The 26,083-nt window shown below is 44.2% G+C and overlaps 1 protein-coding gene across 2 annotated transcripts in view; it reads left to right on the top strand.

The window, feature by feature from the left end:
* Positions 1-26,083, top strand: part of ADAM19 (ADAM metallopeptidase domain 19) — a 56,501-nt gene that overhangs the window by 6,662 nt on the left and 23,756 nt on the right. For both annotated transcript variants that reach the window (XM_082211756.1, XM_082211755.1), the window contains exons 3-6: positions 3,114-3,184; positions 20,696-20,774; positions 22,252-22,328; positions 25,228-25,420. In XM_082211756.1, coding sequence (XP_082067882.1) covers positions 3,114-3,184; positions 20,696-20,774; positions 22,252-22,328; positions 25,228-25,420 — 420 coding nt within the window. The remainder of the gene's footprint in view (positions 1-3,113; positions 3,185-20,695; positions 20,775-22,251; positions 22,329-25,227; positions 25,421-26,083) is intronic.

The following is a 26,083-nucleotide window of genomic DNA, read 5'->3' as shown; positions in this document are numbered from 1 at the left end:
TGCAGGCAAAACAGGTGCTCTGCCACTGAACTTTGACCCTTCCCCCTCACATTTGGGTGTATGTGTGAAGATGTTCTGTGGCCTTTTGAGTCATCATCTGGCAAGAGCATCAAAACTAAATGAATATTGGAATTAACAAACCTAACTTAGTCATGTTCTTTAATTAAATTAAATTAGTCTACTCTGAGTAAAAATTCATTGAATACCACCCTCAGAATTTAGAAATTCTAGAATTTATTACATTTCACTATGTTGCAGAGGGAATTGTATCTGCTGGTGGCACCAGCAAATTGCTTTTAAATATGGCTCTGGCAGAGGTGCACCTGGCCTTAAATACTATTTCTGCTAATGGAGAAAGTATTTTTTTAGAATGAGTGGTCTTTTGTGTATTGCAAGTGCCTTTTTGTGACTATGTTTTCTTAGTGCCTCTTGCTGCTTCCCTTAGATCCTTTATCACCACTAGTGATAAAGGGCTTTTTGGTATGGGGCCTGGGAGAAAGAGTGTGATAGCCTTATCAGTGTTTATATTAGTTAACAGTGCATCAGTCCTGTTCACCCATCCTGCTAAGTAGGCCACTCATCTTGTAAAAATGAGTAAGCAAGACATAGACTGTGTGATTTGCGGAAGACAATTTCAAACCACTGGGTTGATCCATCTGGTTCTCAAAAGGCTTGGAAGCAGCTTGTAAGTCCCCCCACACTAGAGCATCTGTAGCCCCTCTAGTCACATAAGGATACCATGCTGTGAACTAGCCTACACAAAGAGGCAACAGTTCTCGAGACAGCAGCAGCTGGAAAAGCTGAAGCTGTGGCCTCAAAAATGCCTGCCAACTTTTTCTGTGCACAGCCAAATTCTCACTAATGCTTCCCCTTTCCCCCTTGGTTGTGGTACCATGTGGTTCCTTGTATGATGCACAGGAATCGGATTCTGTATGCTTGGCATTGGATATAGTCAATAGTGCTGTTCATCTTCCACCTGCTCCAAGCCAACATTGGGAGTTTCTCCAACTTCAATCCAGTTAAGAACATAGAAAGCTGCCTTTTACCAAGACAGACCATGGGTCCCTCTCGCTCAAGACTGTCCACACTGACAGGCAGTGGCTGTCCAAGGCTTTAGGCAAGGAACACTTCCGGTCCTGCCTGGAGATGCAGGAGACTGAAGTTGGGACCTACTGTGTGCAAAACAGATGCTCTCCCATTGAGCCACAGCCCTTCCCCGGTTATTTCCTACAAAAATGTCACAGATGTGCAGCAGAATTATCTGAGGAGTTCAGCTAGTTGTTGTTGGCCATCTCTGTTTTGGCTGTGTGGAAGCACCAGACAGATGGGAAGCAGAGATTTAATCAAAGCAAGCATCAGTTTTCCTCTACTGCTATGTGTGTGGCCATGCAAATGTGCTTTTGATCAAAGGGAAGGGCCAGCTCTGTGACCTGTTTGCTATCAGATCCCTTGCAGAGTTGACGAAGAAGGATGTGGTAGGCCTCATGTGTCAATAAGGGCAAGAGGGCATTGCTATTTCTTTTTTGTCCTTCTTTCTTGCTCGGAACAAGTTGCTCAACAAAGAAATTGCACAGGCAACTCTCGAGCTGGGAACTGAACCCACATCTCCCGAGTCTCTGCCCTGCACTTTAGCCACAAAGCGCTCTCTCCCTCCTCCTGCTCATGCAAGCTCTCAAAAATGTTCCTGAATGCTCTAAAATGAAACTGGAAAAATCATTTAAAATTAGGCATGAGAAGGGGGGCACATCTGTTGCCACTATGAATAGTCAAGGACCGTGCCGATATATGAATAGGAAAAGAGGATGGTGTTCTCCATGGAAGTTGTAGCAACCATTGGTGTGTGTGTGTGTGTGTGTGTGTGTGTGTGTGTGTGTAAGCACTAGAAATGCAGAAGCTGGAGGGTATTTTGGTTGAACAATTTGCTGTTCAGTGTGGGCGAGGTTCCTTCATAGACCACACTTAGGATGGGAACATGTTTAACAATGGTGCAATTTTGATTACTTGGGACAACCAACATTACTCACTTTCCTTCTTATTAACAGGCTGTGGTTTTTTTTTATGAGGGTGCATGGGGGGAGGTGATAGCGATTTCCTGCCTCATCCGTCTGCTCTGCCTTTGACACTTCAGCTAATATTTGCCAATTTCCACCTTGCAGCCTTCGTAAGCCACCACAGAGAATCATTAGCCAAGTTCCGCTTCTGAGAGAACATACTGTAATATCCATAGTAGGGTTGGAAGGGAACCCAAGGGGCATCTCATCCAACCCCCTTACAATGCAGGAACCACAGCTAAAGAATCCCTGACAGAGGGCCACCCAACCTCCAGTGAAGGAGGCTGGGTGGTGTTAGATAGGCATTATTAGGGTTTGCATCATTCCCAGTCAGCCAATGATTTCCTAAACTTCGTTGTATTGTGTTTTGCTTGTCCTTTGAATCAGTCTTGAACAGTAATGTCTTGACCAACCAACGTCGCAGTGGCATGCATCATGCACAAATCTACAAGTTCCTGTCAACCGCACAATGGCTATGCTCTGTCTTCACAGCTGCAAGGAGTACACATGTGCCCATTGGTGGGAATCACAAGTGGGGAGGGTGCTGTTGTGCTCAAGTCCTGCTTTTGGACTTCTCTTAGGCTGGCCACTGTGAGAACAGAATGCTGAGCTAGACGGGCCATTGGCCTGATCCAGTAAATGCTTCATATGTTCTTATCCACTCTCTATCCCTGCTTTTCCTTTACATTCAAGCCAGTCCATTCATTACAGCTGCACTGGAGCCCAGGAAGGGAATTTTAATTCGGCGTTCATCACGGTTTGCTCCAGATATAGTTTGCCAGTGTTCTTCTCTGGTTGTGTTATGGTCTGGTATACCACTGTGGACCAATAAGCCTGCAATCCAGTTGCAACCTGGAAGTTGGTCTTATTGAACTCCGCTGGATTTGCTTCTAAGTAAATAGTCATAGCAACTGGGTTGTAAGTGATCTGCAGTCTACTGTTTGAGAATCAGTGAAATAAACTATTTGCTATTATTTTTCAACTTTTGCTTAATATCTTGATTCTGTCGTAAGCCAGAAATGCAGAGTGTGTGTAAACCTATTGTTTCTGTGTTGTACGCAGCACCCACCCAGAGCGGAAGTAGAAATAACAGCTGAAGGAAGAAACTTCATCTTGGATGTTGAGAAGAATGAGTAAGTAACCTTGTACAAAAAGGCAGGGTACATTTAAATATACACTCCTGTTAATCTATTGTGTGAACTAAGCAGAGGTTATCTGCCATTTTGAACTCCAAACAGGGCACTCCTGTTCCTCTAATAAAAGTTCAGTTAGTGGAACATCTTCTGCTATGGTGTTGTATAGCTGTCAAAATGCAAAGGCAGAAGATGTTGAGCAAGCCTCCAAAAGAGACTTGTGAAACTCGTACACAAACAAACCACAAAAACTCTACCTTGTTCCTGTTCCTAGGCACTAGAAATGGGATTATGTAAATCAGAGGTAACGTCAGGTCCAGGGGTTATGTCCCTACAGGCATCTTTAGCTGGTCTGTGGGACTCTCCCTATGCCATGCCATGCCCTTAGCCATCCTCAGAGCCTTCTTCAACTGCTTTTGTCTGGCTGGTTATGTGTCCTTGAACTGTAATTATTTGATTGATTGATTGATTGATTTCAATTTATATACTGCCCTATATCTGGAAGTCTCAGGGCGGTTCACAGAATAAAATCAAACTATAAAACCACAAAATACAGAATCAAAATAAAAACAACAATAATCCAATAACTCCCCCCTCAAAAACCCCACATTTTAAAAGGCCACTTGCTTGACTAGATCGAAGATGAAGAGGTGTGGGTGCAGAAACATCTGGCTTTTGCATAGTTGCAATGTAGCCAATGCTATGAAGGAAAGGGTCACATTATTGCTTTGCCCACTTTTGTCTAGAGCTGTGTCCACCACTGATATGTGCCCCCCCCCCCGTTCACAAAAGCATGCCACCCTTAGGCTGGGAAAGGTTTTCCACCCGTGACATAAATCCATAGATCAGAAGAAAGGCACTCTGCAAAAGAGAAGACTCTGCCCTATGCGAGAGAGGCCTAGTTGCTGCCATCCAGCCAAATAAAACAGAGGGTTCTGGTGGTGTTGGCAACTGCCAAGAGACTGAAGTATAAGACATTTCCAAGTTTTTGTTATCATTTGCATTCTAGTCCAGTGGATCCCAATTAGCTAAGTATGGTGGACCCCCTATTTTTCAAAAGCTAAACCATGGACCACCTACTTTTGAAAATTTTGATATCTCTATGGTTGTTTTTGTTAGGTGAATGGTGCCAATGGTGCCCGGTGGGCTTTGTGGACCCCCTGAGCTCGATAGACCACCTGTTGGGAACTACAGTTCTAGATCATTTATAGATAAAGCCATGTTAATTGCATTAGCTGCAGAAGTTATAATTGTATGCAATATAACTTTCTCTGTGGGGGCACCTACTCTATGGAATGACTTCCCCTTGGAGATGCCTAGGCACCAACTGTTGGGTGCTTCCAGTGTGCTTAAAAAACCTATCCATTATTTTAAAAATTGCAGAACCCCCCAACAATTTACCTATTTCCTCAGCCATTTCTAGGCTGTTTCTATACCAGTTTTTAGCACCCTGATTACTGTAACTAACGTTAATATTTTATTGGTTTTTTGGGGGAGGGGTATGTTTTATGATTTATTGTTGTAAACTGCTTTGATACTCTCCGGAATGAAAGACACTAGAAATAGTTTTATTTATAAGTAACTGTAACATAGGGGATGAGGGGGGAGGTGCTCATCATATTTGCAGAGGACAAATAGTAAATAGATAAATAGTAAAATTATCATTATGGAGTAGGATGTCTCTATTTTTGTTAAGTCGTGAGTGAACATATCAGACGACACAGCGATTCTTCCAAAGCAGCTCTTTATTTGTAAGCTGATACAGAACTGAACTGAAGGGCTCAGTCAGCCTGTTTATATAGAGCTCCAGTACCTCGTTACTGTAACAACTTTCTAAAACTATCCAATCACTGAACGCCACTTTCGATCCTTCATTTGCATAACTATCTACAGTATCCCCCTGCTGACCCAAGATGAGAACTTCAGTACATAACAATTTTCATCGGAGAAATCTTGGAGGGTATGCCAGTGTAGGCCATAGTGGCTTATGCCACTATTGGAGAAACTGTTTTTCTGTTTCTATCTAATTATTCAGCTACCCAGAAGGAACTCCATTCCTCGGAAAGAAAGACTATTGCTACTTTAATTTGACTGAGTGCCTTTAATCACTTTAAGCACTTCTGGGTTCACAGGGCTGATGGATACACAGAATCACAAGGATGCTCTCAATCCTTTGCAGTTGATGTTGGTCCTGTGAAGAAAGCAGAGCTCGAGTCCTACAAGTAGTCAGCGGCAGGCCTTTGTTAAAAAGTCTACAGGCCTTCCCAACCCCTCCAGAAAAGATTTTGTCTTAATAGGCCAGACTGGAACCTTCTGAGAGCAGTCAGCCCGCCCTGAAATGCTACTTGCTAAACATGTTCCAACAGCTAAGGCAAGATAGGGGAAGAGAAATTGACACATCTTATGTTGCTAAACACATGCTAGATTTCTGTTCGGCACAGCTTCTAATACAAACCATGAAACCACATGCTTGCATTGGCTTTTGGGAAATGATTAGAGTACCGTTAAATGTATTCAATATACTCTGTTATGAAGTCAGGCTTTAGCTGCACAACATGCCCTTTAACTGAGAAATCGGGTGCTCCCTTAAAGAGGGCACATGTTGCGGTGAGACCTGGCAACCAAACCCTGTGTTGTGGGTGGGTATGATCAGATAGCCACAACACCCAATTGGTAGGTCCCTTGATGCAGGGTTTAATCAGGCCAATGGGACGCAGGCTAAATGGATCAAGGGACATATATATACCTATATATACCCAGAGCTTCCTCGTTTGGCTCGTGCATCGGAACACCCGCCCACCTCTCCTTATTTTTAGGGTTTTGCGCTTGACTTTGCTATGCTGTCGCGTGTCGTCTGTCGTTGGGACAGGGGCATGGCAGGAATTTTCCCCACTTGGCTGATTGGCTGGTGCCATTTGGGTTTCGCTTGCCACGTAGCAAATCATCACAACTTGTAAGGTTGCGGATAGGCTCTGGTTCAGGTGATAGGGATGGGAGAGCAGTCTCAACATCCCTATGTGAAGGTTATTTCCCAACCTTTTTTGGGCAAAGGCACACTTGTTTCATGAAAAAATCTCGAGGCACACCACCATTACAGCCCCATGACGTCAGCGCACAGCGTCACGCCGGGAGGGACATGAATTGCTAGCAAATTACATAATCACCTCCTTGAGGGCTGGCTCATCTTCTCCGAAGGCAGAACCCCATTAATTAACAGCACAGACTCACCCCATAGCCAAGACGAGGGGGGAAAACCTCAGTCATGCACAGTCATGCACATGTGGAGGCTAAATGAGGACGAAGACCGGGCAGAGAGCAGGGTTCAAATCACCCCACCTGGCCAGGACAATTCCTGGGTGCTCCCTTGGGCCACTCGCCTGACCCACCTCGCAGGGCTGTTGTTGCGAGGATAACACGGGGAGAACCACGGTCGCCCCCGGGAGCTCCTTGGAGGAGAAAGCGGGCGATGAATGCAATGCACGAAATATATGAGAGGCGACCAGGTTTTGCAGGTGAGGGGCCCCCGCCAGCCTCCACTTCCAACACCCGGTGCAACGACGCCGAAGTTTCCCCCCGGGCTCGGCTCGGGGAGCAGCGCTGCTCCCCCCCGGCTCCCCTTCGCCCTCCTGGCTCTCTCTGCCGCCCACTGGGGACCCCCCTCGCCTGCCAAGTCCGGAGCGCCGGTGGAAGTTGCATGCATGCATGCAGAGCGCCGCGTTGCCATTGCATTGCACTGCACTCCATGCAACGCCTGCACGCATGCATTGCCTTGCACGCCCGCCAAGGGGTCTCCCCGCGGTCCGATGCGTCCCCTCCGGTGCGGATGCAGCATTGCAAAAATAACCCCCCCCGACGCAGCCCTACCTGGGGGGCAGCCTCCGCCTCCGCCGCTCCGCCTCCGCGGGGATCCCCGGGCTCCATCCTGCCGCCCGATCTCCGCGGGGGCGCAGGCAGGCTGCGCGGGGTCTGCGTGGAAGAGCCCCTGCCTGCCTGGCCGTCGCTGCGCTCATTCCATGGCCGGGAGAAGAGCGCTTCAAACAAAATGCCCGGCCCGCCAGGCCACGCTGGGAAACGTAGTTCGCGCACCCCGCGCAGGCGCGGAGCCCAAGGGCGAGGGGACTACGGATCCCGGCAGACCCCGCGCCGGGGACGGAGGGGGAGAGGCCGGGTGCAGGGATGGAGGGACGGGTGGGCGAGCGAGTGAGTGAGTGGCAGCCGCCAAGCCTTGGCCGAGAGCCAGGAAGGGCCTCCCCGGAGGAGGAGGAGGAGGAGGAGGGAGGCGCAGAGCGGGAGGGAGGGAGGGAACCCCAGTGGTCATCTAGTGACGGTGCCCCAATCGAAAATTTGACTTAAAAAAAAATGTTTCAAATTTTTTAATTTTTCCCGCGGCACACCAGGCAACATCGGCTCTGGATCCATTCCAGTCCGGCTTTCGCGCTGGTCATGGGACCGAGACGGCTCTGGTCGCCCTAACAGACGATCTCCGTAGACAGCTGGATCGAGGCGGGTCGGGGCTGCTGATTCTCCTAGATCTGTCAGCAGCTTTCGACATGGTCGATCACGAACTTTTGGACCACCGCCTCGCCGACGTGGGGATCCAGGGCGCAGTCCTTCAATGGCTGCACTCGTTTCTCTCTGGTTGGGGACAGAGGGTGGCGCTTGGGGGGGAACTGTCATCCCGCCACTCCTTGGTGTGTGGAGTGCCTCAGGGTGCGATTCTCTCCCCGATGCTTTTTAACATCTTTATGCGCCCCCTCGCCCAGCTTGTCCGGAGTTTTGGGCTGGGCTGCCATCAGTATGCCGATGACACCCAACTCTATCTGTTGATGGATGGCCATCCTGACTCGGCCCCAGACACACTGATCAGATGCTTGGAAGCTGTGGCTGGATGGTTACGTGGGAGCCGGTTGAAGTTAAATCCTTCGAAGACAGAGGTCCTCTGGCTGGGACGGGACGATATGGGATTGAGGGGGCAACTCCCATCTCTTGCGGGGGTGCAATTAGTGCCAGCACCGTCCGTTAAGAGTTTGGGTGTAATCTTCGATACCTCCCTCTCTATGGAGGCGCAGATTGCAGCTATAACAAAGGCGGCATTTTTTCATCTCCGCCAAGCTAAGCAGTTGGCCCCTTACCTCTCTCGCCCTGACCTAGCCACTGTGATCCACGCGACGGTCACCCCCAGACTGGATTATTGTAACTCGCTCTACGTGGGGCTGCCCTTGAGACTGACCCAGAAACTCCAGCGGGTGCAGAATGCCGCAGCGAGACTCCTTACGGGGTTTTCGCTGCGGGATCACATTCATCCGGTGCTATACCAGCTGCACTGGCTCCCAGTGGAGTACAGGATCAGGTTTAAGGTGCTGGTTTTAACCTTTAAAGCCCTATACGGCCTAGGACCCTCGTATCTACGGGACCGCCTCTCCTGGTATGCCCCACAGAGGAACTTATGGTCCTCTAATAAAAACATCTTGAAGGTCCCAGGCCACAGAGAGGTTAGGCTGGCCTCAACTAGAGCCAGGGCTTTTTCGGCTGCGGCTCCAACCTGGTGGAACGCTCTGTCACAAGAGACAAGGGCCCTGCAGGACTTGACATCTTTCCGCAGGGCCTGCAAGACAGAGCTGTTCCACCAGGCCTTTGGTTAGGGCACAGCCTGACTCCCTCCTTCAGCAATCTTTACAATACTTTAGTTTATGGTTGCCATTAATTTTGATTTTAATTAATTCTTATGATGTTTTTATATTGTTGCACTTTTTTAGTGTTGTTAGCCGCCCTGAGCCCGGCTTCGGCTGGGGAGGGCGGGATATAAATAAAAATTTATTATTATTATTATTATTATTATTATTATTATTATTATCTCGCGGCACACTAGTGTGCCGCGGAACAGTGGTTGGGAAACACTGCGTTAAAGGAATCCAGGGACTTGATGGTTTGATCAATCCCTGAGAAGGGGTTGTGCCCATACCTGAGTCCAGGGGGGCATTTGGGTGGTGGAGATAGCCTGTTCCCGGCTTTCCCCTTATCCAGGTGTTCACCCTAGACTGACCTATGCTGGTGCCCTGAGTCAGCGCTACCTGCAATGGTGCAGGGAGCTAGTCGAAGCAGAGCCTATAGTTGTGGCCTAAATTCTGCCAAAAAACAAACCAAAATTTGAGCCGTGTCTCAATTTATTTAAGGGGGAGGTTTAAAGGTCTGAACACGCAAAAATCTGTTGTCTGCTCCGAAGAATTGGTTTGGGTCTGCAGCCTAACAGAAACAGGACCTTTGTCCAGTTGCTTTTACATTTCTGGTGTTTTGGGATTGTGTGGAATTGTGAAGGGAAAGCTATGAGTGGTGGAAGAGAATTGGCAGAAGCAGAGTCTCTTGAGCAAAACATTAGCAGTAGATTAACTCTGAGCATGATGACATAATTTCCAGGTGTCTCCTGGGAACCATGCTGTGCTATTTTCATCTAAGGCCTGCTCTCAACAGGCTAGCAAAACGGAACACATATATTGTGTTTACTTCCTGAGTTGGGCCCCTCATTCCTCTAAACACAGACCCATTCAACTTTGCAAGGGGCTGCAGGAGAAAATGTACAGGGCTCCTAGTTGTCTGCGATGTGTAATAAGTACAACTCCTCACTTGGCTACTGGTAGAGACTTTCGTCAAGTGCTCCAAACATAGAATGCTAGTTCTTTGCCAGTATAATTTTTATACTAGTATGTTTTTCTTTACTTTTCTGGTTATTTGTTTTTAATTAATGCCCTTTTAAATGTGTTGTGGGAGGGGGATTATTGGTTTGTTGTTGTTCTTAATTTTATTATGGAGCTTATTTCCGAGTAGGTTTGTGTAGTATTGCACTATTAGTGTTTTGAAGTAAGTTTAACACATACTTGAGCTTCGTTTCAGTACATCTGAAGATACTTTGAGTATGTTAGAAACTAACAATTTATGTTTTGGTGGTGGTTATAGCTGGGATTGAGGAGGTTCAAGCTCTATTTAATTCCACAGGAAGTTACTCTATTAGCTATTATCTCTGAATAGGTTCCCAGACACCTGGTGCAGCCCAATTGATTAATAAATGATCTGTCGAGATGCTTAAGCTCTGCAGCTGCAAAGCAGAAAATCCAAGGCAGATGGATAACAAAATAGATGGAGAGAGGTTCTAAGAATAACATTGGCCATAGTTCAGGAAGAACCTCAAATGTAAACAGATTTGTTTTAAACTTTGTGTGCATTTTTGAAAGAAAGACAGAATTCCCCTTTGGCCGAAGATAGCAAGGTTGAAAATGTGACGAACATATAAGTAATTAATGACAAAAGACTATGCTTAAGAACTTGTCCCTTTGGATGAAGAGGGTAATTTTTAGAAGAGAAGCTGTACTGAAGAAGAAGAAAATATTCTACTGCTAAGTGAGGATCTTGTTTTAGAATGGAAGTTTGTTACTGGTAACCTAAAAACTTTCCTGTGTCACCTGTGTGGTTTGCTCCATTTTGCTCAACACGGAAGGCATGGCATTTAATGGCAGCAATGAGCCTTGGCACAGGTTTGTTTAGAAAGGGCATTTATAATTCAGGCTGGGAAGAATTCCTTGTGATGGTAGCCAAGACATGCAGTCATTGGCTAGTTGACACAGAAGATGCTCTGGCTCTCAGCCCAGCTCAAATATCTAATTCTAGAATTACTGTACCTTGGAAAACAAAACTGACAAATCCACTGTACTGTTTCCATGTGTCAGGGCTAACAAGACCCTACCCCCCCACCACTGCCTGAGATTCTGAGCTGCTGGATACAGGGTCACTTCCATTATAATTTCCTGCCTTATCTGGTTTCCTTTCCAGTGCTTGTTTAAGGAAACAGAAAACTGGAAACAAACGTGGCTGTTGCCTATTTCAGCTTTACGTAGGAAGGATTGCTGTGGGATTTTGCATAGGCGCTACACACACTGTGATTTGCTGGTAACTTCCTACACACGTAGGATATGAATGGGAACAAATGACAGAAGGCTTTGACCTCTTCTGCAGGTCTCACGAAGAGTTTCTGAATGGTTGGAAAGCCAGGTCCCGCTCCGGGAGGGATTCCGGCTCATCTTCCTCTTGGAATGGTGATTTCATTGTCAGAGGGCTAGGCAAGGAAGCTAGGTTATCTCTTCATTGACTCTAAACATTGCACAATTTCCCAGCCAGGAAGAAAGCTTCCTTCTCTCCTGTCCTCATTTTGCTTATCTTATAGGAAGATGTACAAGCAGTTGGACTCTGCAGCTTTACAGTTCTTTAATCTTTGGGGTTATAAGAGGGGAGACCTGCTTAGCTCTGCATAAGATGCTCCAGGAAGGAAATACTTTCCAGAAGAGATGATATAAGCAGAACCCAAACCTTTGGCATCAGCAGCACTATGAACCCCATTAAGCCCCACTTGAAAATGCCTTCTTATTTTAAAAACTTATGGATCTATGCATGCCACAAAGAAAAGTTGTGAGAAGAACACATTTTCTATTTGCTTCCCTTTGACTTTTGGGCTTTGCATGCTTTGGGGCACATCTCATTGCCCATCAGCGTTAACTGGCCCTGGCAGTTCTGACACTTAGAGACAGCTTGGTTGAAACATGGTTGACCCGAGGAAAAACATACCGTATTTTTCGCTGCATAAGACGCACCAGACCATAAGACGCACCTAGTTTTTGGAGGAGGAAAACAAGAAACAAAATATTCTGAATCTCAGAAGCCAGAACAGCAAGAGGGATCGCTGTGCAGTGAAAGCAGCAATCCCTCTTGCTGTTCTGGCTTCTGGGATAGCTGTGCAGCCTGCATTTGCTCCATAAGACGCACACACATTTCCCCTTACCTTTTAGGAGGGAAAAAGTGAGTCTCATAGAGCAAAAAATACGGTACTGTAATTGTTTGCAAATAACACTAAACCTTTTGCAAAGAAGAAGAGAATCCTGAACAATTCATCCAAGGACTGCTGGCTTGCATTATATTGCTGACTTGAGTCCCAAGACAACTTATGAAGAAAGTGTGATATGTAACTCCCAAAGTTCATAAGCCAACTAAAAACCTCAAGCTTTAATTATTTTACAGAATTTGAACATTTCCAATCCCATGTGATTCTGGAATTTAAAAAGCAGTTCATTACTGGCGTATACTGCATGGGTGGGATGGTTTTGTTTTTCATAACAAATGGTGATTTCATGTTATTGGAGTAATGTGGCAGAGCAAAGTCAAATTATCACTCACTTGAAGGCATTTGTACTGCAGCCAAAAGGAATCACAGCAGTGTAGGAACTGGGATTTGGGTCCTAATCCAACAGTGTATAAAGCATCACTGAGAAACAAATCCTTCCTCTACTTCCAAGTATTCTTGGCAAGCCATTTGGGCAGGTTTATTGTTTCATATTAAGAATTTGCTGTCAGTGGGCTTTGGCACATGTGATTTTGACCTCATTTTGACATACCCCTGTCAAATTCAATGAATTGATATTGGATTTTGACTCTCATACCTGTATGCACCTATTATTATTATTATTATTATTATTATTATTATTATTATTATTATTAATGGCAGCAGTCTATTGAGGAAAGGATATGGTCAACTTAAGACTAATACATTATTCTTAAACAAAACTGCTGCTCCAACTTGTTCAGATCACTAAGATGAAGAGTCCAGGATTTTTTATTTACAGTTTTTAAAAAATATTTTTTATTAATTTTCTTTTCTTTAAACAAATATCCAATATCATTGCTGAACATACATTTTCCAATCCCCCCCCCATTGACTTCCCTCAACTACCATTTCTGGTTTATTATATCCGATGATACATTCTGCTGTTTATTTACAATACTATGTTATCACATTGTTGTACTACTTGTTCTCTGTAAATAAAATTGTAAATGTTTATTTAAATCCTGCCAGCGAGACCATTTCCTTCTGTTGTTTCTGCAAATTTATTGTAAAGGGTTCCCATTCTTTTTCAAAGTCACTATTGTCCTTTTCACGCAGTTTGTTGTCAGGATTTGTTATTTACATTTATCCCTTTATCCAGAAGGATGCTGATCCACTGGTACAAAATTCTATTGTCACTGAAATCTTACACATAATATGGATAGCCTGACTGCTGTAGACCATGCATTGGTAAACTCAAGGCTGGATTACTGCAATGCACCCTCCCTGCAAAACAAGTTTGACAAATGGAAACCAAATAATAGAGAATGATGTCTTAGCTTTGACCTCTCTGTGTTGTCTCTTATGCTCCATAACTTTTTCTGCAACAACTGTCATAAAGGGCCAATCCATCGTTTTTCCATCATGGGACTCAACACTACATATACAGGGTTCCCAGGTGCTCTCCCAGTATAAATATATAGATATTTGTAAGTGCAAAGGACATGGACACATTCCCAGTTTGATGATGTCATAATAATAAATAGCCGTTGTCAGGAATTACTGAGGTGGAGGAAGCTCCTGATCTGTTCCATTCACTTGCTTATTCCATTTATCCAATGGGCTAACAAGCCAAGTCATCCATTACCCTTTCACATACTCTTATAATACTTTGTTTCTGTTGCTGTGAAAACTATGAATATACAATATCATGTGCAGCAACAGTCCCTATTGTTCAAAAGTTTTACATTAGATTGAAGGTAAATTTCTCAAATTAATCCAGACCCTTGAATTCTGAAAACTCAAAACCCTATGTTTATTTATTTGTTTGTTTGTGCTTTTGTATATTTCAGTTCTCACCTGCTTTCCTCTCCTTTCTCGTCCCCTGGAAGCTGCTCATAGTTTTTCAGTGAGGCTGATGTTGTGACTTCTTATCAGTTTTTCTCTCTTGAGCTGTACTTTCTCTCTCCTGATTTGAAATTGCCCCCATTTACTCATTAATCTGTATTGTTGGATATCTTTAAATTATGCTTCTGTCTTAGGTTGAAGACCTAGCCAGTGCTGACTGACATCATCTAGTGTGAATGAAAGCAAGACATGCAGTATTTTGTATCTCTTAGTTTCTGTCCATTGGAATTTCATCTTTTATTTCTCTCTTTGGACTTTGAACACATAGGAAAATAGGAGCCTACCTTATACCAAGTCAGATCTTTGGTCCATCTAGCTTAATATTATCCACACTGATTGGTAGCAGCTCTCCAAGGTTTCAGGCCAAGAACATTCCCAGTCTTGCCTGGAGATCCTGGGGATTGAATCTGGGGCTCTCTGGGGTGGTAGAGCACAAAGGATGCTCTACTGCTGAACCATGGTTATGTTCTTATGTACTTTTTGTTCGTCTCTTGGAACCAGAGGTAGGATAGCTCTCATGGTGGGGTGAAACAGCTTTCTCCGATGAGAGCAAAATGATGAAGTCAAGGATGGGTGTATGAATGGTGCAGATGCCAAGGAAGCCCATGCAGAGGGGACACCATTTGAGTTGTTCTTTAGGCATAAAAATATTCTGGGATGGTGCTGAGGGATTGTGCCTTTCCCTTCCTTGCATCCCTCTGACCATGAGGGATAGCTCAGTCGGTAGAGCATAGGACTCTTAATCTCAGGACTGTGGGTTTGAGCTCCACCTTGGGTGGAAGACTCCTGCACTGGAGGGGATTGAACCAGATGATCCTCGTGGTCCCTTCCAACTATGGTTCTATGATGCCATGGAGGCATGTTGGAAAGTATGGATTTATCTCTCCATTCTGGTGGAGGCTTCAGACTGATGAAATCTCCAGAAGAGCCATGCGACAAGGGAGCTGCAATGTGTGTGCCTCTGTTCCCTTGTTGCCATTCGGATGACACAATGCTCTTTTCGAACCTAATTTCCATCTGCCTCATACATAAAATATTTGACACTCCCCACCCTATACCACAAAATAGAAGCCTCTTCACTGCAGGCACTTTCGCTGATCTGCCCCATGGTGTTAAGATGGAGGATTTGTTAGGAACAATGGTGTCATTGACAGAGTGGAGCCGAGCCAAGAGGGCTCTGAATAGGGATGGAAAAGAGACTTTAAGACATCTGTACATTGTGGCTGTGGGCCAGGCCCTTGCTCACTCCTTGGATCTGACCCTGCTCCTAAGGTTTGCAGCTCAATGAAAACTGGCAGCAGCTGTCCACATACAGCCTGCATCTATGCTTCAACAGCAGGACATTCAAAACTGCAGGTAGCAGCAAGCAGCCTGCACCCACAGAAGTTATTCTTTCAAAGCAAACGCTGGGTGCATGCTATGTGGGTGTATCAAGGTCAGCTTTCACTTGCCTAGATATGGGCCAGTTATTTTTTTCTTCTGGGTTAAAGCTGAAACCCTCCACATATTACCAATATAAAACGGGTTGTGTGTGTGTGTGCTCCAGCCATTTCTGAAATCACATCAGCTTTGAAAAACAGTTCCAGTTTTGTTGTTAATCTTATCAGCAGAAGCAGCTTCCTTTCTGAAGCACTGCAGATAGAATATGAGATTGAAGCCAACAGCTGGCAAAATGCTATCAGCCCCCTACAACAGGGTTGGGCTGATGCACAAACCACTTTTTGAAATCACTGGCTGGTCAGTCTTTGTTAGAGAATAGAGCCTGATCTATGGTGCTGACATTGCTTTCCTGCCAGGTAGTCCAGATTTGGCTGATTTTTCACGACATTCACTGTCATAGTTAACTTGTATTCTTCTTTAGGGCCATTGCCTGTGATGCTGGAAAAATAATACCTGTCCTATTAGTCAGCAGAACCACTTAGTGATTTTCATCCCCTTGGCAGAAAAGAAACAAAAAGTATATTTTTTTGGGGGGGGAGGCAGAGAATCTGAACCAAGTGGCTCATATTACTTTATCACAAGAGAAACTTAGAGCCATTTCTGTGCAGTATACTGGAAGTGCCTAAGCTCTGCAGTAAATGCATATGTGAGTTTTAATAGCAGAGGTAATGAGGAAGTGTTTTGTGTGTTGTGAGTCGCTTGGGAGTGATTTCTTGGGGGATCCATATTGGTGGCGTGGCCACCTGGTGGCAGGTGGGACCAAAGCCAAAAGTGGGCAGAGGCACCCATCTCTCCCTCCCCACCTCTTTTTCTCTCTTTTGTTCTCTGTGCCCTCCTCTTGCTTTGGTTCTGTGGTGGGTGGAAAGAAAAGAAGCTTCTCCTTCTTCCTGACCAGCATGAAAACCAACAGGTTGGGAGGTCATCACTGGGCAAGGGGATGGCACGGAAGAGGATGGAGCAGGGCTAAAGAAGAGAGGTCATGGCAGAAAGGCACTGGGACCTGCATTCAGTCCAGGGGTCAGCAGTTCCCCACTCCTGTTTTAGTAGGGGTGACAAATAGACATTTATTTATTTAGGCATTTTCAGAACTGCACCTTCATCTAAAACACGGACCTCAGAGACCTGTTGTACATAAAAGTCAGTCCAAATCTCTACTATATATTTGTTTAAAGAACCAAAACAATAACATCTGAGAAATAATAAACCAACAACTATTCAACAAGCAAAAGATAGAACTAATAGTTTGGAGAGGGTGAACCATGAGCCCAGATTCACATGTAATGCTATGCAAACCTATGGAAAAGTGTTGGGTCTCACGAGAACAGCACTAATGCAGCTGCAGTTTTTACTGGTGCTCATACAGGCTAAGCCATGATTTGGCTTAGTGCCAACATCTGAACCATGTCACAATCTTGTATGTGTGTGTGTAACTTATAGCGCATAAAGAAAAATGTTTACCACAGCTGTTTGGGATATGAACATATTGGTCAGCATTGCAGAAACCAGACCTTCCTCTTTCAAATAAATAATAACACATGCAAAAAGTTGGCCAAATGACCTCAGAATTACATTGCTGCTCATGTGTTAGATTGCCATTTCAATGTTTGGTTTTATTTTATGTTGGATTTAACTGTAGATCCCTGCCAGGCATTTGCTTACTGTCCAGTTAAGGATGTTTTATTTTTGAATTCATAATCATGAAATGGTGTGGCTCATAGCCATTAAGTTAGCTTAACCCTGCTTATTTTGGGTCCATGGGTTTGACAATAAGAACATAAGAATTAGAAAGGTCTGTTTTTGTTTTTTTCAAAAAATATAGGGATTGCAAATAATCTCAAAACAACATATGTTCCAGACAGTAGGATGACCTCTGGAGGTGGGGAGTACACAGGTAGGGCTCCTTGACTGCACCATGCGCTTTCCCTCCTCTTAAATTCCTGATGTGCTGGATGGCCCATAGCCTCTAGTCACAGGAAAAATTTGAATCTGTGACTTGCCTTGTTTCAGGACTTAGCCCAATTTGTCACATGCCTGCCACATTTGTACATACTGGTAGGTCCTTCACATCTTGCCCGTACTCGTTAACCACAGCATGACACATTTAGCGTTTACTGACATTTGTGTGGTAGGCTGACAAAAAATGGAAACCAGCAAATTACAGTAACTGAAAATTTCCATTTTGAATATTTTTATCCTGACTTTTTAAAAATAAAAATACCACATGATTACTTGTGTTTTGACTTGTATAGAATAAGATTCATACTCAGGGCCAGGCTGGGTCATTTTGCTGCTTGAGGCAAAACCACCGCCCTCACTGTGCCCTGCCCCCACCTTGCCACTGGGCGCCTGCCACTTGCTGTGGCTTGGCACTCACTGCCCAGCACTTGCCACTGTTGAGTGCTCAACATGTCCTGCTCCTCCACCATGGTGGCTGCGCCCCAATCCCCCAGTGGGACATAACAGTTCTATTAAGCTGCACCTGATCTTCTTGGAATATACCGTGTAAAGTGGAAATGGCAGGACTTTTAGAGTGATGGGATCTCAGTTTATCTTTGGGCCCTGGTAAATACCCACCCTCCGGAGTTAGCCTTGACCACAATAATATTAAGTTTGCATTAGTAGGGCAAAACTCAGATTGTTGGGTTTTGTTTGCTCGGTGTAAATAACCCCAAAATTTCCTGTTTCTTTTGTAGTCTAAAGAATGGCATCATAGGTTGGGAAACAATAAGGGGAAATGGAGTGAGAGACACACAATTCAGGGAATGTATAAACAATATCCATTGAGCTTATAGTGCCCTTAGTGTCGTCGTACATATGCAAAGGTGCAAGTCATAACTCTGTAGCTTTGAATCTATCCTCTTTTAATCAGATGTCCAAAGATGGGAGGAGATGAAAGATTTTCAAGTAAAATGAAGTTCAAGTGAACAGGCATAGGGGTACAGTGTTCTATGTATGGGTAAGTTAGGTAATTGTAGTTCTGTGAGGATGAGGGTGGGGAAGAGGGATCTCTAAACAAAATTTTCAGCCTTACCAAACAACAATATCCAAGATTTTTTGGGTGGATGCTGATAACAAACTGGTATAAAACACAAATACTTGTAATGTAGGTATATCCAAAGTCAAAGATAAAAGCATGTGATAACTGACATACCAATAACCAAGGGCAGCTGACAACAGCTGAGCGCTTGCATATGACATTTTGTCCTAATGGGCAATGAATTGTCAGGGGAGCTATAAAATCATTGCTCTTTCATGAACGGGCATATGCAAATCACCATTCATCCAAATCACAACTACCGGCATCTCCAAGTTACCAGATTCTCCTGTCAGAGGGAATGACCATTTTGTTTCAGTCTGTACTACAGATATATTGCTCAAATATACTTTCATATACTTGGTCTCAGCCCAGACTTAAGAACCAGGATATATACGTATGTGTGTGTGTGTGTGTGTGTGTGAGAGAGAGAGAGAGAGAGAGAGAGAAACTAAATGGGATAAATTTTCACAAAATTTATAAATAGAATGGGAAAAGTGGATAAATGGGATTTTGTCTCCTCTCATAATATTAGAATGCTAGGTCCCCTGATGAAACAAAAAAAGTACTACTCCATTCAAATTCTAAAATTCCATGTGACTTCCATGTTTTTAGTTATAGTTTCATGTGTGCAATTGAACTGCCAACTTGGAAGAGCTTACACTGGTCAAACCCTTTGCATATCTGTGAGGTGCTTCCAGGAGTCACTACTTTAATTATTATTATTATTTAACCTCATCTGGGTTTACCACACCTGAAGCAAGTTTGGCACAGCCTCTCCTAAGGCCATTCCTTGATCTGAGCATATTGCTTATGTCAGTTTCCTGGAAGCTAATACAGTTTGGGTGGGGAAAATAATTGTTTCTTGCTTTCCAGACCATGACAACATAGGAGATAATAGAGGGCTTACTTTGCAGTATTTTTTGTTTAGGGTTTTTGTTTTATTGTGGTTATCTGTAGTCTACAGTTGCAAGGCTTAGTGTTCTGTATCAGCAAAGAAGGCCAGGGAAGCCAAATTAATTTTGCTGGAGTACAGTAACGATAAAAGGTTGCCACATTAGCATTAGTTGGCTTTATTTATCTCTAGAGCACATTCAGTATACAGAGGTACTTTTAATATCGTAACCTTCTGTGAAAGACAGCTAAGAGCTAACAGCTTACCGTAGGCCAGACAGTGAGCAGTACAACTTTTGAAGTTAACTTAAATGATGTAGGGGTTTAAATGATGATCCTTCTAAAGGGAGCGAAGAAAAGAGATGCATTTTCCCTTATCTCTCCTGATGACTCACAGATCATGGTGAAGTGCCAGGGGCCATTTGTCGGTGAATACCAGACTTCCTGCAAAGCCTCAAAAAGCCTATCTTTCCCCTAGTTGCATTTGTGTATTTTACTCAGCTTGATGGTACACATTGCAGGTTATTTTAGCAACACAGTGGTGTCCAGCGGAACAGGACAGCACTGCCCACTTGGCTTCCCAACATGGAACTCACTGCCAATAACCAAGAAGGAAAAGGGCAAGTCAGTGGGGAGGTCAGGGCACTGCAAATGCGCTAGATTGGCTCTGCTGCTGTGCTTGCACAGCATCAACCTCTGCCCCGCCTCACCTCTCCCTCTCGGTTACCAGCAGCAACCTCCACACTGGGAAGCAAGGTGAACAATGCCACCTCCACTCCACTCTGCCACGCCAGCTGCATCTCCAACAATATATTGTACAGACCCAAAAGAAGATTTGTTGTTGTTTAGTCGTTTAGTCGTGTCCGACTCTTCATGACCCCATGGACCAGAGCACACCAGGCACTCCTGTCTTCCACTGCCTCCCGCAGTTTGGTCAGACTCATGTTTGTGGCTTCGAGAACACTGTCCAACCATCTCGTCCTCTGTCATCTCCTTCTCCTTGTGCCCTCCATCTTTCCCAACATGAGGGTCTTTTCCAGGGAGTCTTCTCTTCTTATGAGGTGGCCAAAGTATTGGAGCCTCAGCTTCACGATCTATCCTTCCAGTGAGCACTCAGGGCTGATTTCCTTAAGAATGGCTAGGTCTGATCTTCTTAAAAAGAAGATACTGTACTTTTATTTATTTTAAAGATTTCTATTTTCTACATACAACTTTGGCAGGCCCAAATGCCACATGACAATGTTGTTGTTTTAAAAAAGCTTTTGTAAGATATTGGTGTAAGCCTTTAATGACGTATGATAGGAAGATTTCACAGAGGTGGACAGTCTAGGTAATTCTTTCCTGCTCTCTTTTGTCTCTCCTTTGTTGCTGGCAGGCACCTCTTTGCACCAGGCTATACGGAAACGCATTATACTAAGAGCGGAACTCCCCACATTGTGACTTTGAACAACACAGTAAGTATTGCGTGCCCAGCCGCAGAGTCCCCATCCCAGGGAGCCTAACTGACTAGAGGGAATAGTGAATGGAGACGACAACTGTAGGTTGTAGTTGGTTTCTCCTGTGCAGTAGGCAGAAGACCCAAGGCAGCCCAGATCAGTGCATTCACGGTAAGCAATTAACTATGGTTTGCTATGATGTGTGAACTGGGCCATACGATACAAACTGGATTGGCTCTTGTTGGCTCTTGTTCCACCCTGGCAGGTCACACTTCTTCTCAAGAAGTCCTCTTGAATCTAAAACTGGATATCCATGAGCTGGCCACTCTGCTCTTGTCCTCTGCTAAGAGGGATCTGAACGTTGGTTATATTCTCAGATCACTGCAAAGCTAGCCCTTGCCAGCTGAACCTTCTTCATGAATTAACTGAGTAGAAATGCTTTGACTGGCTGGCACTTCACCGAAACAGTGCAAAAATTCATATTGCTAATTAGATGATTAAAAAATGAAAAAGCTCATGTCTATGAGCTCATCCTTCTTGATGCTGCTTCCTCTTCCCTTCCTCTAGGCTTAAAGTTTCATAAGAAAGATTACTGCGGTGGAATTTTATTGGCAATTGGGTTGTAAAGCACATTTTTCCTGCCGTTTGTAATGACAGGAACCTGCTACAATAGGGCTTTATCACTTCATGCCATGTGGGTGTTTTAAAGATCTGAAAAGTAACAATGCTCCAGGAACCATTTGGAGTGAGCGGTAAAGTTCATATTGATTTCAGTGTGCTTTGGATCTGGCCTTTAGGCAGGCTTTCAAAGGAATTACGTTCAATAATACTGCAGGACTCAATAGTATTATGCCAAAATGAGAGGTTATGAGTAACTGATCTGTACTTTATTCACACCTGAATATTTCTTCATGAGATCATAGAATAGGAACATTTCATTTATCTGTTGCATTTATATTCCACCTTTCTTCCAAGAGGCTAAAGGCAACATACAAGGTACTTGCCTCCATTCTTTCCTCACAACAAACCGTAGAGATAGTGACAAGCCCAAGGTCACTCAGTGAGTTTTGCAGAGATTTGAAATTGGGCCTTCTGAGTCCTAGTCCCAGCATTTTAACTGTTACACCAGACGAGCTGCTTACAGTGGTGGAATATACCTAAAGAAAAGGAGACTTGAATGTATAATTGTTTTCCCCAAAATAGTACATGTACATTGCCAGATGGAAATGACAAGGTATTTATACTCAAGCTTTAGCCACATCTACCCTTCTTGGGGTTTCAAAGCACCTTAGGTTTCATTGACAATAAAGGAAAAAAGCACATGAACTATGGACTATGAGCATTGACTTCTCATATGCAGGGTATTTTGGGGAACGGGTAGAGAGGAATCTATACATTTTGCTATCCTCTTCTTGCATCAACCATCAAGGGGAGTTGAGGAGGAAGAATAAATTTACAGAATAATACCTTGACAGTCTTTGTTCTGTCCTTCCAGGATCATTGCTTTTACCATGGTACTGTGAGAGAGGTAAAAGACTCAAGTGTGGCGCTCAGCATATGCAATGGTCTACGGTAAGGTCAAGCTCATCCTGACAGAATCTCAAGTTAGATTAGTTCTCTGGGATCACAGGGACATTCTGATAGTCTTGTAATTCCCTATCAGACGATATGACAATGACATGTTTTTTAAAGCCGTTCATTAGTTATTTTTAAGCCATACATGGAGGAATGGTGACAGATGTTAATGGGTATTAACTATGGCAGCTGTTACCCATCCATGAACAGTCTTAACAGTGAGTCTGTGACTGTGGAGGCCAATTCTGGGTCTATACATCCTTCCCCTGTGGGGGCATAGGTTTTCGGGCAGGAGTTGATCATGGTGAGGATTTGCCAAGCGTGCCTTCCTCTTAACACGTTTCTTCCATTTGTCCTGAGTTCGTGTTTCTTCAAAGCCCATGACACCTTTGGTAAAGGCTGTTCTCCAACTGGAGTGCTCGCAGGCCAGTGTTTCCCAATTGTCGGTGTTTATACTACATTTTAAAAAGATTTGCCTTGAGAGAGTCTTTCAACCTCTTTTGTTGACCACCAGCATTATGCTTTCCAATTTTAAGTTCAGAATAGAGTAGTTGCTCTGGAAGACAAAAATCAGGCATCTGAACAACATGACCAATGAAACAACTTGAACTGGACTTGGACTACTGAGCTACACTGTTGGTAACAGAATGGTAGATTTGATTTGTTTATTTATTGCACTTATATCCTCCTTTTTTCCTACAATGGAACCCTGTGCAGCAGACATGTGGTTCCCAAGTGGTCTCCCATCCAGACACTGACCAGACCTAGACCTGCGTAGCTTCAGCAAGACCATGCCCTGATCTAAGCCACAAGAACAGTTCTTATGTTGCCCCAGCTCAAACGTAGAATCCCCACATAATTGTAGGGTTGGAAGGGACCACAAGAGTTATCTAGTCTAACTCACTGCAGTGCAGGAATCTTCTGCTCAACATGGGGCTCAAACCTACGACCCTGAGATTTAAGAGTCTCATGCTGTACCAACTGAACTATACCGAAATGACAAATGACATCAGTGAGGGATCCCCAGAAATGTACATTCAAAAGGAGGTTATCTGCATTAAGATTTTCACCTCCAAGCACCATTTGAAGAAATGTTCATTAGGTACTCAAGATTCTATTCCTCTGAATTCTATCTTACATAAAATCTCATCATCAATAGACTCATTTCAGTATCTTCAGTTTCCACCACATGCTTGCTTTCCTGCCTTCTTAGAATCTTATCTCTTTATCTCAGCAGATTATTCTGAATTTCTCCCTTTCAGTGCCAGCATTTTATAGCAATCATGACATACATGCTTCTTCTGAAAAGCTGTTCTCTTCCATTTACCCCTCGCAAGAACAGAATTCTATAACATCCCATGTTGTACAGATACGTACATATTTATTCCACGTGAGATGATTTGACCTCCTGAAATGACAAGTTAAAGAGATTATTTTTATAAACAGGACGTGGTTTCCTTTTGGTCACCTTTAGTCAAAGCCATTTGAAAGCTGGGCTGCCATCCAGCCAGGAAACAGTTTTGGCCAATTTTTATTTCCCCCCCAAATCCCTCAATGACCTCAAGTCACTTTAATGTAAACAAACTGTCCAGTAGTGTAAACAAAGCAAATCCTGGCCATTTATGGCTGACATAATACACAGAGCCCACACAAAATAGGAAGCATCGCAGGTGCATGCTGGCCTACTTTCACCCTCCCCCCCCCATTTTCCGGTACTATATTCCTGGCTGCAAAATGACCATCTGAAACCTCATTTTTCATTTACAGTAGAGTTGGTCCATGTGCTGGCCAGTATCCTTGATGTTGTTCTAAGACCTTTCAGAATTTCTGGAGGAATACAGAAGCTAAACACTTGCATATGTTTGTACTTCTCAAGGGGGGAAGTGAGCAGGTGGGGAAGGGTGTAACGATCTCTAAGGCCAAACACTTCTTCCTTGGTACAATGCACTCAAAACAATCTCATTTGAGAAATTGTTCCCAGTCATTCTTCATAAATAATAACTGGGAGAGCAAAAACACCCAATTTTATATAGGCAATTCTCATGAAACAATACTAGTTTCCTTTGTTGAAAACAGGCCTTTCTGTAATTTGTAGTTGAAGTGATCGCAACTAAAGCCCCTTTACTGAAAATAAGTGCCCAGAGTATTAATAATAAGGTATCCTAGTGCTGACTTCTGCTAGCACAGAATATGACCCCATGTGTTCTCTTACCCTTCCGTGATCTTAGGTAAAGTTAAAGGGACCCCTGACCATTAGGTCCAGTTGTGGCCGACTCTGAGGTTGCGGCGCTCATCTTGCTTTGGCCGAGGGAGCCGGCGTACAGCTTCCGGGTCATGTGGCCAGCATGACTAAGCTGCTTCTGATGAACCAGAGCAGCGCACGGAAATGCCGTTTACCTTCCCGCCGGAGTGGTACCTATTTATCTACTTGCACTTTGACATGCTTTTGAACTGCTAGGTTGGCAGGAGCTGGGACTGAGCAACAGGAGCTCACCCCATCATGGGGATTTGAACCGCCGACCTTCTGATCGGCAAGTCCTAGGCTCTGTGGTTTAACCCACAGCGCCACCCACGTCCCTTCCGTGATCTTAGGCCTTAGCAAAATGTGCTGAAACTTTCTTTTATACAAATTCAGTAAAAAAATTATTCTCCACAACACGCTCCAAGCTAGGTGATTATTGGTTTGTATTCATAGAATCACTGAGCTGGAAGAGACCATGAAGGACATCTAGTGCAACTTCCTGCAAATCCATGAATTTTTGGCCCAACATGAGGCTCGAACCCATGGCCCTGAGATTAAGATTAAGATGCTCAAGCGACTGAGCAATCCCAGAGGAATAATGAAGTGTAAATACTTGCCTTCCATAACTTCTGCTTTATTGATTTTGTCTTCCAGTGGCCTTATAGTCCTGAGCAACAACCTCAGTTATATCTTGGAACCACTGCCTCATAGCCATGAGCAACACTTGATCTACAGGTCTGAACATCTCAAGGTTGCCAGGGGTACCTGTGGAAACCAGCATTCAGGATCAAAGGCTATGGATTGGCTTGGAGAGTTGACAGGCCCAGCAGCGTCCAGTTATCGCAGGGTTAGTACTTCGGAATTATTCCGTTGCATCCCAGAAGACATCTGTTTTGAAAGCTTTAAGGAAAGCAATGATTCTTGCTTAAATGTTTAAAGTGCTCCACTTGTATTATCTCAATAATCATGGGAACAGCAGTATAAAAAAGGCCGCATCATTATTCCAAGATTACATATGAAGGACTGAGGCTAAAAAACTGATTTGCCTTAGGTCTCCCCCTGGAAAATGACCTCTGAGCTAAGAATCCATAACAGAACTTCTCCTTCCTCTTCTTTGCCCACATGCCACCTAGCCAGTGTGGTGTGGTGGTTAAGAGCGGTAGACTCGTAATCTGGTGAACCGGGTTCGCGTCTCCGCTCCTCCACATGCAGCTGCTGGGTGACCTTGGGCCAGTCACACTTCTTTGAAGTCTCTCAGCCCCACTCACCTCACAGAGTGTTTGTTGTGGGGGAGGAAGGGAAAGGAGAATGTTAGCTGCTTTGAGACTCCTTCAGGGAGTGAAAGGCGGGATATCAAATCCAAACTCTTCTTCCTCTTCTTCTTCAAATCTGAGCTGAAGAGGTGGGGTTTTCTCTTGAAATTATGAGGACTACAAACAGTTTCTAATTATTTCAGCATATGTGACATTTTTGAACCTGACAAAATGAGTACATTTTAATAAAAGTGGTT

This window comes from Podarcis vaucheri (assembly GCF_965113315.1).
Source record: "Podarcis vaucheri genome assembly, chromosome: 2".
Classification (NCBI taxonomy): Eukaryota; Metazoa; Chordata; class Lepidosauria; order Squamata; family Lacertidae; genus Podarcis; species Podarcis vaucheri.
Note: the sequence above shows the minus strand (reverse complement) of the source record. Positions and strands in the feature narration are given on the sequence as shown.